The following is a 14,239-nucleotide window of genomic DNA, read 5'->3' as shown; positions in this document are numbered from 1 at the left end:
ACACTGTCACACATAGTTACGCAAACACTGTCACACATACAGATACACACACTGTCACACATAGTCACATACACACACACACACTGTCACACATACAGTTACACACACACTGTCACACATACAGTTACACAAACGCTGTCACACATACAGTTACATACACACACACATACATATACACACACTGTCACATATAGCTACATACACACAGTCACACATACAGTTACATACACACATACTGTCACACACAGTTACACACACATAGTTACATACACACATACTGTCACACACATAGTCACACACACACCCACTGTCACACATAGTTACATACAAACATACTGTCACACACAGTTACACACACATAGTCACATACACACACTGTCACACACAGTTACACACACATAGTCACATACACACACTGTCACACATAGTTACATACACACATACTGTCACACACACAGTTACACACACATAGTCACACACACAATGTCACACATACTGTCACACATACAGTTACATACACACATACTGTCACACACACAGTTATACACAGTCACGTACACAGTTACACACACACATAGTCACATACGCACACTGTCACACATACTGTTACACACACATTGTTACACATACAGTTACACAAACACTGTCACACATACAGTTACACAAACACTGTCACACATACAGTTACACAAGCACTGTCACACATACAGTTACACAAGCACTGTCACACATACAGTTACACAAGCACTGTCACACATACAGTTACACAAGCACTGTCACACATACAGTTACACAAGCACTGTCACACATACAGTTACACAAACACTGTCACACATACAGTTACACAAACACTGTCACACATACAGTTACATACACACACACTGTCACACATACAGTTACATACACACACACACACTATCACACATACAGTTACATACACACACACACACTGTCACACATACTGTCACACATACAGTTACACAAACACTGTCACACTTACAGTTACACAAACACTGTCACACATACAGTTACACAAACACTGTCACACATACAGTTACACAGGCACTGTCACACATACAGTTACACAGGCACTGTCACACATACAGTTACACAAACACTGTCACACATACAGTTACACAAACACTGTCACACATACAGTTACACAAGCACTGTCACACATACAGTTACACAAGCACTGTTACACATACAGTTACACAAACACTGTCACACATACAGTTACACAAACACTGTCACACATACAGTTACACAAACACTGTCACACATACAGTTACATACACAAACACTGTCACACATACAGTTACATACACACACACTGTCACACATACAGTTACATACACACACACACTGTCACACATACAGTTACATACACACACACACTGTCACACATACTGTCACACATACAGTTACACAAACACTGTCACACATACAGTTACACAAACACCGTCACACATACAGTTACATACACACACACTGTCACACATACATATACACACAGCGTCACATATAGTTACACGCACACACTGTCACACATACAGTTACACACACTGTCACACATACAGTTACACACACAAATACAGTTACACACACAAACACTGTCACACATACAGTTAGATACACACACTGTCACACATACAGTTAGATACACACACTGTCACATATACAGTTAGATACACACACTGTCACACATACAGTTACACACATAAACACTGTCACACATACAGTTACACACACACACACACACTGTCACACATACAGTTACACACATAAACACTGTCACACATACAGTTACACACATAAACACACACACACACACACTGTCACACATACAGATACACACATAAACACTGTCACACATACAGTTACACACATAAACACGGTTACAAATACAGTTACATACACACACACACACTGTCACACATACAGATACACACACTGTCACACACACACAGTTACACACATAGTCACATACGCACACCAGTTTGAACTCACCACTTTTCACTAAACTTCCAGTGCAGTTAAAGAAAGCAAAAGAAAAAGGAAGTGGGCATAGAAAGATGTCAGATTAAACAGCCAATGAGAAGCTGTATTTCATAATGTAAACGGGAAAGATTACAACTTAAAACAGTAGGCATTGGAGGGAACCTGCACAAGTAAGTTAACAAGCTAAATACTGTACATACATTCAGAACAGCAACATTAAGGACCTGTACTAGTCTCTGCAAAGAACCTTTATTATTTTCTGTAATCAAAAATAAAATCTGAAAATCAACAAAACAAATCTTTTGGAAATTAAAATAAGCAAATCACTCAATCTGTTTTTAACCCCTTAAGGACCAGCGACGTACCCTGTATGTCGCTGGCCTTTTTTTAGGACTTGATTGTTTTATAGCGCGGTCTTGCCACCAGCGTTGAGACTGCTCTATTCCACAAAGCCTTCTGGAGGGAGGGCATTAATAGCGTGTTCTTGCTAGACTTGTGCTATTATGTCCTGAAAAAACACTTAAGGACCAGTGACATACAGGGTACATTGTGGTCATTAAGGGGTTAATTAATGTAGAAAGCCTATAGTTTCAGTAACAAGTTTTAAGCATAAAACAAACCTCACTTGGTGCAGAAGCCTCTTATCCTTGCCCATTGCCTTCCGTGGACTGCGCAGTCTGCAAGTGTCAGCTCCGCACTGGGGCAGTGAGGAGGGGGAGGTGACTGCAGTTTACAAATAATAACCGTCTGTGAAGCTGCAAAACAATATTAGGAAGGCTGGGGGTGGGGCCATTTATTTCTAAGCAATAATCTAACACAGGGACCAAAAATAATAAATAAATGCACAGTCCACACATTTTTCTTTGTCATCAGAAAGCTCTATATTTATGGCTTCGCCCACATCTACCACTTTGCCCCCAGAAACGATACAAGAAACTCCTTCAACAGCATTAGAAAGTCTTCACACATTGCAGATGGAATGCCTGGCTGACTTGCTATCCCTCTGCACTGACTGTGCAAACCTCTAAAAGGCATGTGCACTCTATTGGCTGCGTGCGCACACCTAAGAGGAAACGCCCACCTCTTCCCAGTACAGAGCAGTACACAAGACAAATAAGACTGCATGCTGCTAGTGCATGGCACGATTCCCCTCCCTACTACTCCACGGTCCACCAACCCTGCCAACGTTAATTAGTATACCCGGTATATTTACTCTGCTGTGATTTGCAGTGGTCATTGGGTTCAGGAGAGCTGCCAGGACATGAGTAAGCCAAAAAGTTGGCCTGAGATTTTAGCTCCCTGTGGTCCGATTTTTCTCCACAAATTTTACCGGGCAGCTGGTTGAAAAACCAGACTATCCGGTCAAATACCGGACACCTGGCAACCCTAATTACAACTGATAAACTCCAACTAAATATCATTAACATTCCAGATCTGTTTGATCAAGGAGAGAGTTTACCGTCACTTTTATGTGGTTAATTGTAAAGTTAAAAAAAAGTAAAGTGAAAAAAAAATATGTTCATGATTCAGATAGAGCAGGCAGTTTTACACAACCTTCCCATTTACTTCTATTGTCAAATTTGCTTTTGTCTCTTGGCGTTTTGTTTAAGAGTAAAACTAGGTAACACATTTTCAAATAAACAGACCACTGATTTAGTTGCAGACTATTGCATCCAGTTTTCTTAGCTGGCTACAACCTTTTTGTTGTTCTGCAGCTAAACGGTTAATATTCTTCATAAATTGCATTGTGGACTTTTGAAGCGTAATTCCCATTTACCTCCTTTTTGGATGATGAACACAATTCCACACCAAAGTAGCTGCTCAGCTGTTCTTGAGCTACTCAAAGTTAGTAACTGTAAAGTCTAACTTTCATGATACATATTTAGCATGCAGTTTTAAACAACTTTCCAATTTTACTTCTTTTATCTAATTTGCTTTGTTCTCTTGGTATCATTTGCTGGAAAGCGTAGCTAGGCAGACTTAGGAGCTGCAATGCACTACTGGGAGATAGCTGCTGATTGGTGGCTGTACAGTTTTAATTTGCTCACTCGATGTGTTCAGCTACTCCCATTTGTGCATTGATGCTCCTTCAGCAAAGGATATCAAAATTAGATTTTTTTTTTATAACTGTTTGGAGTTTCAGGCTCCTTTAACTATGTGTTTAACCCATTTTTAGACACAGTGATTATATGTGAGTATTTGTGCACTATTTAAGTGCTCATATGAAGCAGCACAGTTTATTATTGCACAAATATTACAAACCTTCTTTAAAATAATGTTTAAGAAACATAACACAAGCTGTTTAGTATGTTTTCACCCTCTGCCCTATTTTTCTGCGGGCTGCGAACATGTAAGGGAAGGGGTGGAACACTTGGCCAAAGTACCACAAAGCTTTAACGGCAATACGTATCAAACTGTCTCATGTTAGAATATATAGTAGGGGCTAGTAGAACACTTGGCCAAAGTGACACAAAGCTTTAACGGCAATACGTATCAAACTGTCTCATGTTAGAATATATAGTAGGGGCTAGTAGAACACTTGGCCAAAGTGACATGCACGTTTTTGTTTGTATAGGGATGTTCTTCCCATTGGTTACTGACACATTTCTGCCACTAGTGCTATACCGCCGGTGAGAATTTTTTTTTAGCAGTTTATTGCCAGCTTGGACACAAGGGACAGTCTAGTCCAAAATAAACTTTCATGATTCAGATAGGGCATGTCATTTTAAACAACTTTCCAATTTACTTTTTATCACCAATTTTACTTTGTTCGCTTGGTATTCTTAGTTGAAGGCTAAACCTAGGAGGTTCATATGCTAATTTCTTGAAGGCCGTCTCTTATCTGAATGCACCACTAGAGCGTGTTAGTTCTAGTATGTCATATAGATAACACTGTGCTTACGCATGTGGAGTTACCTAGGAGCCATCACTGATTGGCTAAAATGCAAGTCTGTCAATAGAACTGAAATAAGGGGGCAGTTTGCAGAGGCTTAGATACAAGGTAATCAGAGAAGTAAAAAGTGTATTAATATAACCATGTTGGTTGTGCAGAACTAGGGAATAAAGTAATAGTAGAATAATAAAGGGATTTATATATCTTTCCTTCATAAACGGAGAGAGTCCACAGCTGCATTCAATACTTTTGGGAATTCAGAACCTGGCCACCAGGAGGAGGCAAATACACCCCAGCCAAAGGCCCAAATACCTCTCCCATTTCCCCCATCCCCCAGTCATTCTTTGCCTTTTGTCCCAGGAGGGTGGTGTCTTTTATGGAGGTTAGTAGTCTTTGGCATGGGACTGGAGTTTTAAGTAGTCCTGTCAGTCTCAGTGAGAGCATGGGTGAAAGTTAGAATCCAGAGAAGCAGGGAGAGTCTTCCTGCGAAACCATCCTGACTCAGATTAACAACTCCACAAGCAATCGGCGTTGATGAGTTTCGCTGCCTGCTTTCTTCTCTCAAGTTCATGGGAGAAGCGACGCCACTATCTGTCACACTTGATGGGCCGTGTTCCTATTCCACAGCGCAGATTCCGGTAAGATTGTTTCATTTTATTTTCATCATGGATATTTTGTAATAAATATAACAGTTTATTCTTGGGGCTACAGCCTTGCAGGATTAACTTAAATACAGGGTCTCAGTGAGACTCCTTTTGTATCTTGGAATCAAGGGTTAATATCTCCTGAGGGGGATTATTGAATGGGGGGGGGGGGGGGGGTTAATCATGTTTTTTATGTGATTCTGTCTGCTAATGTGTAGTGATAATTGGGCTCATGGCAATTTCGGAACATAACGGCCTAATGCAAGTGACACAGCGCACTTTTTGGTCGGGCGCACTTTTTCTTGGACTGCATGGTACACCTTGTGACTGGGCATGGTCACATTTTGGGCTCTCCATTTCTGCATTCCTGACCGTGTGGCAACAGAGAAATTATTTTTCGCTGGTGTCTGGTTCATAGGAGGTGGTGAGTGCCCCAGCATTTGGGTGTGTAAGGTGCCGTTTACATTTTTCTTATTGGTCCATTTTTTTTTTATCAATTTCCCAGTTATGGAGGATTCAGATTTTTTGGAGACGGATGTCTCTGATTCTGATTCTACTTCTTGTGAAGAATATGAATTGGTCCGGGTGATACATGTCCATCAGTTATGTTCCGAATGCCGTTTTAGAGTGCTCCGTTCCTCGGGATCGGGGAACTAGGGGCCCGCTGAGCCATCTGCCGCGGGGAATTCTGCTTCCCGCAAGACGGGTTCCCTACAACCAACTCTTACTACGCATGCAGGTAACCCAAACACGGCTTATCCTTCTCTGGAGGATGGCCTGTTTCCTCCGGAGGTTACGACACGGGTCCGCATGGCCATATCCTTGGTGCTGGCGCATTTACATCTCCCAAGAGTGTGTTTAAGATATTGTCCGTGTTCCGTTAACCAGGGTTAGTCAGGCATGGGATCGCCTGGTCCAGTTCAGCCATCTGGGGGAGGGACTGTCCCTGAGGCTTCAGGGGGTCAACCTTCGGGGCCAGGGTCTATGTTTGCCCCGGCAGGTTTAAGTTATGCTTTTTGCTATTGACTGGCGCATCTTCGTGTTCTACTGACACACATTTTGGCGTTACTGGAGGATCCCCCACTTAATGGGGTGGTGGATCATGAGTCTTCCAATGCAAATAGCATGCAGAATTAGACATAAGGGGATGAAGTAATCTTCTTATAGTCTTGTTTTTTGAGTATCTTTCCAGTTCTAAACTTGGAAGACTCGGTTTCTTGTTGGGCTAGTCCTGCGGGAGTGTCTGTTCTTCCTGGGCGATAACTTAGGGGTTGCCTTATCTTTTATTTTATATCCGGTTAGGATGGATTTGATTTGGTTTAAAGCTAATGTTGGTTATAATATTCCCTTTGAAAATTTTCTTCTCTTGAATCGATGATCGCGATTTTGTAATCGCACTGCTTACTTTTACGAAAGTTGGTTCATGAGGATAAGTTTTAGTCCTATGTTTGTCTGTTGTTATCGCTCCTTCTTAGGGGGTGAATGTGTGGTCTTGTCGATTGGGCCCTTGGCTTCAGGCTGGTCCTGACTGGGTACAAATCCTTCTTTTTTAAGGTCTATTTCAGACACGTGGCGCCTGCTATGCCTGGCTGGTCCGGTTAGGGCGCAGAGTGGTTCCCACTATTATTTGTTTTTGTTTTACAAGTTTCAGCTAGCATTCCTAGAGGATTTGATGGTCCGTAGTTTGTCTAGGGGCATGGAAGCTTGTGTTTGGTCCTCATTAGCCTTTCAAACTAATGGCCAGGACTCTTTTGAGATCCGCTACAATATACTCTGTTGGTTCCAGAGTGTCTCCTTCCAGTTGTGGGTTAGAAGTTTAAGGTTTTTAGGTCCTTCATGCAGCCAGTTCCTGGTGGTCTTGCCTTTCAAGGTTCCTTTGGACTGTCCTTTTTGGGACTTATTCCCTCTGGAGGTCTCTTCCTTTGTGTTGAGGCTGTTTGGACCAGTTTTCCTTGGCAGAAGTTGAGGCCCGGGAGTTCATAGTCCCATATCAGGGTTGATGAACAGTTGTCTCCTCCTTCCTAGCTTTCGCTTAGGGGATGTTCCGCCTAGATTCGGGGATGCTCAGCATTCTTCTTCCTTGGGGTGGTACTCCAGAAGGTTAATGTGAGATTATGGAGACTAGTTGTTTGTCTGCTTTCCCTTAGCTTTGGACTTAGTGAAGGTAGTCCTTGGGGCCTTTGGGCTCTAGAGTGACTATGACCTAGCACCTTGTTGGTGGGGAGTTGGTCTTCTGCTAGGGTCGTTCTCTTCCCTTTGGTCTGGTTTCCAGTTCTAAGGTCCTTATGTCGGATCTTTATGGACTTATGATCCTGTAGACTGGTTTAGGACGACCCAGTTTCCAACGGGTGCTGTTTTGTTATTAGGAGTGTGCTCCTTTCTTACAGGGAGTTGTTCACTGTTGCATCATCAGTGGTGATCTGGATGATCTTCATTCAGTCTTTGACTGATTAGCCTATGGCTTTCATGTCCTTGTGGGCATGCATGCCTTTTTTTTTATATGGGCCCTCCCCTTTAGGGGGGGAGATTGTTTTCTTCAGCAATGGGGTTTCCTCTCTCTGGAGACGGCTAGCGCTAGTGGTCCTGTAGATGGCTTAGCCACCAGAGGGAGTTTGAATCCATTTACAGCTGATTTTTCCCTCACTCTGCATGACAATTTAGCCAGACAGATAGGTCAGAATGCTAAGGCACTGTGACTGAGCTTTGTAGCAACCCAAGGGTTGCAGGTTCGATCCCCGGTGAGGTCCACTCAGCCTTTCATCCTTCTGAGGTTGATAAAAATTAGCAGCGCCTTGAGACCGTTACAGGTGATTAGCCGTGCTTTACAAGTACCTAATACATACATACATACATTCAATTTGATTGTGGTCCTGCCTTGGGGCAGAAGGAGCGTCGTCTTTTGGGCACACGAGTTAGTGTGGCAGCTTTTTACTCTAAGAGTCGTGTTTTCGGGCCTCTCTCAAGCTCTTGTTAAAGCACTTGTTCTTGGAGCATGTGCACTTGTTCTTGGAGCTGTTTGACCAGCTGTTTGGATAGTAGACTCTCCGGGTCGAGACTGTCAAAGACAGTTATGCCAAGTCTTTTTTTAAGATCTATTTTGCAAATGCCTTATGTTTGAAAGAGCGAAAGGGTTGGGCCAGCTGTAGTAGCCTGATGGTCAGCTTAGCTGACTAGCTAGCGGAAGGTTTGCAGTTTGAAACCAGCTGCAGCGATTTGCACCTTGAATGTGTGCTAGCACACCTGAGTCCTGTTGGGTTGGGGTTGTTTTGTTACCCCTGTCTATCAGACATGCCTGTCGCTTGGGCTAGTCGGGCGTTGGAGCAGGATTTGAGATCTGTTGCTCTGCAAATTTCATCCTCGAGTTTTGATGTGCCCTTCTTGAGGGGCTCTGCTTCTTTTCCACGTTTAGGATTTCTGACTCTTCAGGGGTTGCCGTCAGAAGTTTCCCTATCTGAGTTACTGCAGAGGTTTAAGGTTCTTTTTCAATATTTGGATATTTTGAGCTGTCCTTAACAGTTTCTGGGGTTTTTGTCTTCAGTTACCTTCTAGGGTGTGTATGCACTTTGGTTAGGGAAGATTTTCTTCTCTTTTTCAATCTCTGGGTCTTGATCCCGTGGATTTTGAGTAACTAGGGTTGGGTGTTTCCTTCCTTTATTCTACGAGACTGGTTGGGTCTCGGTTGGCTTGGTCTCTGGGTTTTTCGCCCTGCGCTCTTTGAGGCTCGTTTGGGCCCTACTTAGGGTTTTTGTTGTGCCCCATTTAGGATTCTCTGGAATCCTTGATGGATGTCCTCTCAGTGTCTTTCTCATTTTCAGAGTATACGGCTGTTTGATCCCTTTCTCTAGTAAAGGGTTGGTTGTTTGAGACCGACTGGCGGTTGATGGTGTCTCTTGGAGGCTGTTGGCTCAGTTGAGTCTAGTTCCTGCAGTCTCTAACAAGGCTTATGGACTATCTGTGAGTCAGTGTGCTTAGGCTTTTTTCAAGGTTTCTTTCTCGGTTTTGGAAAAAGCTGGGTTTTTCTGGAGTAGGGTTTTTTAGGCCTAGTGCCCTCAGAATGGGCCGCCTTTTGTACCCTCCCATTTTAGCATTCAGTGTCCTCTATAGCTTGGGTATTGTTTTCCCAATAGTGGACTCTTACTTTTTATGAAGAAAAACATAAATTATGCTTACCTGATAATTTCATTTTCTTCAGACGGAGGGCATCGGTTATTTTTATTCTTCTGGCACCTTTTTCACCCTATGCTTCTTCTACTGTTCCTTGTTCCTCGGCAGAATGAATGGGGGATGGGGGAAGTGGGAGAGGTATTTGGGCCTTTGGCTGGGGTGTCTTTGCCTCCTCCTGGTGGCCAGGTTCTGAATTCCCAAAAGTAATGAATGCAGCTGTGGACTCTCTCTGTCTGAAGAAAATGAAATTATCAGGTAAGCATAATTTTATGTTTTTAAAACAATACAAATTCTGATGTAGACTGTTCCTTTAACACTCTTCTCCTGAAGTGTTTCGGTATACCCTGGATGAAAATCACGTTAAAAATACATGCTAAGGGAGGTTAAATTGTTAACGACTCCATATTCTGTAAAAAGGGTTTCTTCTCCATTAAGTATAGTTGATGTATTATTGTTTTAACAAATTCTTTACAAGGCCATTTAGCTCTGTTTCTCACTTGATAACTTAACCGCTTTTTGTTCCTTAAATTGTCCAGTACCTGAAGTTAAAGAATTTTGAGGAAGAGGTCCGGGCACATCGGGACTTGGATGGCTTCCTTGCCAAAGCTAGCATCATTCTGGATGAGACAGCAACCTCTTTGGATGACGTCCTTCGGGAGATGCTTAAGCACTTTGTGGAAGACCCAGAGAATGCAGAGCCCACCTGTAACTTTGACAAAATCATGAGCACTTTATTTACTGATTCTGGGGCTCCCAGGGAAGGAAATGGTGAGACCCCTCGCTATGGTTGTATGACTTGTGTTTTTAATTTGTTTTGTTTCTGTGTTCATGTGTTTATATTGTGCAAATAAAGTGAAAGTAAATCCTAGCGTTTGTAAAATGCTAGGATTTACTATTGAAGCAAATAGAGGGGACTTTCATTCATGAAGTATAAAATACTTCATGTAGAAAGATCCTTTATTTGATTCAATCAATCGCAGTTTTTACCTTGTACAGCAGCCCACGGCAAAAAAAAAAAAAAAATTGGCTAAGAGGTGACTTTTTCACCTCTTAGCCAATAGCCGTGCGGTAAATCCGGCTCCCATGGGCGCCAAGCCGGATTTACCGCACAGCTACTTTACTATTTCCAAACTATATTTTTTTTTCTTCAAAATTAGAGATAGTTACATTGGAACACTGATATCAGTCAGGAATCCCTGAATATCTCTTGACATGTATATATTTTTTTTTTAGTAGACAACCCAAAATATTGATCTAGGCCCATTTCTCTTGTTAAGTGTATCCAGTCCACGGATCATCCATTACTTGTGGGATATTCTCCTTCCCAACAGGAAGTTGCAAGAGGATCACCCACAGCAGAGCTGCTATATAGCTCCTCCCCTAACTGTCATATCCAGTCATTCTCTTGCAAGCCTCAACCAAGATGGAGGTCGTAAGAGGAGTGTGGTGTTTTATACTTAGTTTATTCTTCAATCAAAAGTTTATTTTTAAATGGTGCCGGAGTGTACTGTTTATCTCAGGCAGTATTTAGAAGAAGAATCTGCCTGCGTTTTCTATGATCTTAGCAGAAGTAACTAAGATCCATGGCTGTTCTCACATTTTCTGAGGAGTGAGGTAACTTCAGAGAGGGAATGGCGTGCAGGTTTTCCTGCAATAAGGTATGTGCAGTTAATATTTTTCTAGGGATGGAATTTGCTAGAAAATGGTGCTGATACCGAACTAATGTAAGTAAAGCCTTAAATGCAGTGATTTAATAGCGACTGGTATGAGGCTTATTAATAGAGATACATACTCTTATAAAAATGTAATATAAAACGTTTGCTTGCATGTTTAATCGTTTTTATATGTATTTGGTGATAAAATTTATTGGGGCCTAGTTTTTTTCCACATGGCTGGCTTGAATTCTGCCTAGAAACAGTTTCCTTAGGCTTTCCACTGTTGTAATATGAGTGGGAGGGGCCTTTTTTTAGTGCTTTTCTGTGCAGCTAAAAATACAGACACAGACATCCAGCTTCTTCCTGCATGTTCCAGGACTTCTCTGGAGGGCTCAAAAGGCTTCAAAGTCGTTTTTGAGGGAGGTAAAAAGCCACAGTAGGGCTGTGGCAGTTGTTGTGACTGAAAACCCCCCCCCCCCCCCAAAAAAAAAAACCGTTTTCTCCAACATAGGTGTGTCCGGTCCACGGCGTCATCCTTACTTGTGGGATATTCTCTTCCCCAACAGGAAATGGCAAAGAGCCCAGCAAAGCTGGTCACATGATCCCTCCTAGGCTCCGCCTACCCCAGTCATTCTCTTTGCCGTTGTACAGGCAACATCTCCACGGAGATGGCTTAGAGTTTTTTAGTGTTTAACTGTAGTTTTTATTATTCAATCAAGAGTTTGTTATTTTAAAATAGTGCTGGTATGTACTATTTACTTAGAAACAGAAAAGAGATGAAGATTTCTGTTTGTATGAGGAAAATGATTTTAGCACCGTAACTAAAATCCATGGCTGTTCCACACAGGACTGTTGAGAGCAATTAACTTCAGTTGGGGGAACAGTGTGCAGTCTCTTACTGCTTGAGGTATGACACATTCTAACAAGACGATGTAATGCTGGAAGCTGTCATTTTCCCTATGGGATCCGGTAAGCCATGTTTATTAAAATAGTAAATAAGGGCTTCACAAGGGCTTATTAAGACTGTAGACTTTTTCTGGGCTAAATCGATTCATTATTAACACATATTTAGCCTTGAGGAATCATTTATTCTGGGTATTTTGATATGATTATATCGGCAGGCACTGTTTTTGACACCTTATTCTTTAGGGGCTTTCCCTAATCATAGTCAGAGCCTCATTTTCGCGCCGGTATGGCGCACTTGTTTTTGAGGACAGCATGGCATGCAGCTGCATGTGTGTGGAGCTCTGATACATAGAAAAGTCTTTCTGAAGGCATCATTTGGTATCGTATTCCCCTTTGGGCTTGGTTGGGTCTCAGCAAAGCAGATTCCAGGGACTGTAAAGGGGTTAAATATAAAAACGGCTCCGGTTCCGTTATTTTAAGGGTTAAAGCTTCCAAATTTGGTGTGCAATACTTTTAAGGCTTTAAGACAAGAACAAATTGCTTGACATTCCTTTCAAGGGGAAAACACTCTTTGGCCCTGACTTGAAAGAGATTATCTCTGATATCACTGGGGGCAAGGGCCACGCCCTTCCTCAGGATAGGTCTTTTCAAGACCAAAAATAAACCTAAGTTTCGTCCCTTTCGCAGAAACGGATCAGCCCCAAGGGCTACGTCCTCTAAGCAGGAAGGTAATACTTCTCAAGCCAATCCAGCCTGGAGACCTATGCAAGGCTGGAACAAAGGAAAGCAGGCCAGGAAACCTGCCACTGCTACCAAGACAGCATGAAATGCGGGCCCCCGATCCGGGACCGGATCTGGTGGGGGGCAGACTCTCTCTCTTCGCTCAGGCTGGGGCAAGAGATGTTCTGGATCCTTGGGCGCTAGAAATAGTCTCCCAAGGTTATTCTCTGGAGTTCAAGGGGCTTCCTCCAAGGGGGAGGTTCCACAGGTCTCAGTTGTCTTCAGACCACATAAGAAGACAGGCATTCTTACATTGGGTAGAAGACCTGCTAAAAATGGGAGTGATTCATCCTGTTCCATTAGGAGAACAAGGGATGGGGTTCTACTCCAATCTGTTCATAGTTCCCAAAAAAGAGGGAACGTTCAGACCAATCTTAGATCTCAAGATCTTGAACAAGTTTCTCAAGGTTCCATCGTTCAAGATGGAAACCATTCGAACACTCCTTCCTTCCATCCAGGAAGGTCAATTCATGACCAAGGTGGATTTCAAGGATGCGTATCTACATATTCCTATCCACAAGGAACATCATCGGTTCCTAAGGTTTGAATTCCTGGACAAGCATTTCCAGTTCGTGGCGTTTTCTTTCGGATTAGCCACTGCTCCTAGGATTTTCTCATAGGTACTAGGGTCCCTTCTGGCGGTGCTAAGACCAAGGGGCATTGCTGTAGTACCTTACTTGGACGACATTCTGATACGAGCGTCGTCCCTTCCTCAAGTAAAGGCTCACACGGACATTGTCCTGGCCTTTCTCAGATCTCACGGATGGAAAGTGAACGTGGAAAAGAGTTCTCTATCTCCGTCAACGAGGGTTCCCTTCTTGGGAACTATAATAGACTCCTTAGAAATGAGGATTTTTCTGACAGAAGCCAGAAAAACAAAACTTCTAGACTCTTGTCGGATACTTCATTCCGTTCCTCTTCCTTCCATAGCGCAGTGCATGGAAGTGATAGGTTTGATGGTAGCGGCAATGGACATAGTTCCTTTTGTGCGCATTCATCTAAGACCATTACAACTGTTCATGCTCAGTCAGTGGAATGGGGACTATTCAGACTTGTCTCCGAAGATACAAGTAAATCAGAGGACCAGAGACTCATTCCGTTGGTGGCTGTCCCTGGACAACCTGTCACAAGGGATGACCTTCCGCAGACCAGAGTGGGTCATTGTCACGACCGACGCCAGTCTGATGGGCTGGGGC

General features: G+C 42.8%; 1 protein-coding gene across 1 annotated transcript in view; it reads left to right on the top strand.

The window, feature by feature from the left end:
- The window catches only part of LOC128650395 (solute carrier family 4 member 11), a 541,036-nt gene that overhangs the window by 263,814 nt on the left and 262,983 nt on the right, over positions 1–14,239 (top strand). Inside the window, exon 6 of the mRNA XM_053704315.1 lies at positions 10,239–10,470. Coding sequence (XP_053560290.1) covers positions 10,239–10,470 — 232 coding nt within the window. The remainder of the gene's footprint in view (positions 1–10,238; positions 10,471–14,239) is intronic.

Source organism: Bombina bombina, chromosome 2 (assembly GCF_027579735.1).
Source record: "Bombina bombina isolate aBomBom1 chromosome 2, aBomBom1.pri, whole genome shotgun sequence".
NCBI lineage: Eukaryota > Metazoa > Chordata > Amphibia > Anura > Bombinatoridae > Bombina > Bombina bombina.
This window is presented reverse-complemented; position numbering and strand designations above follow the sequence as displayed.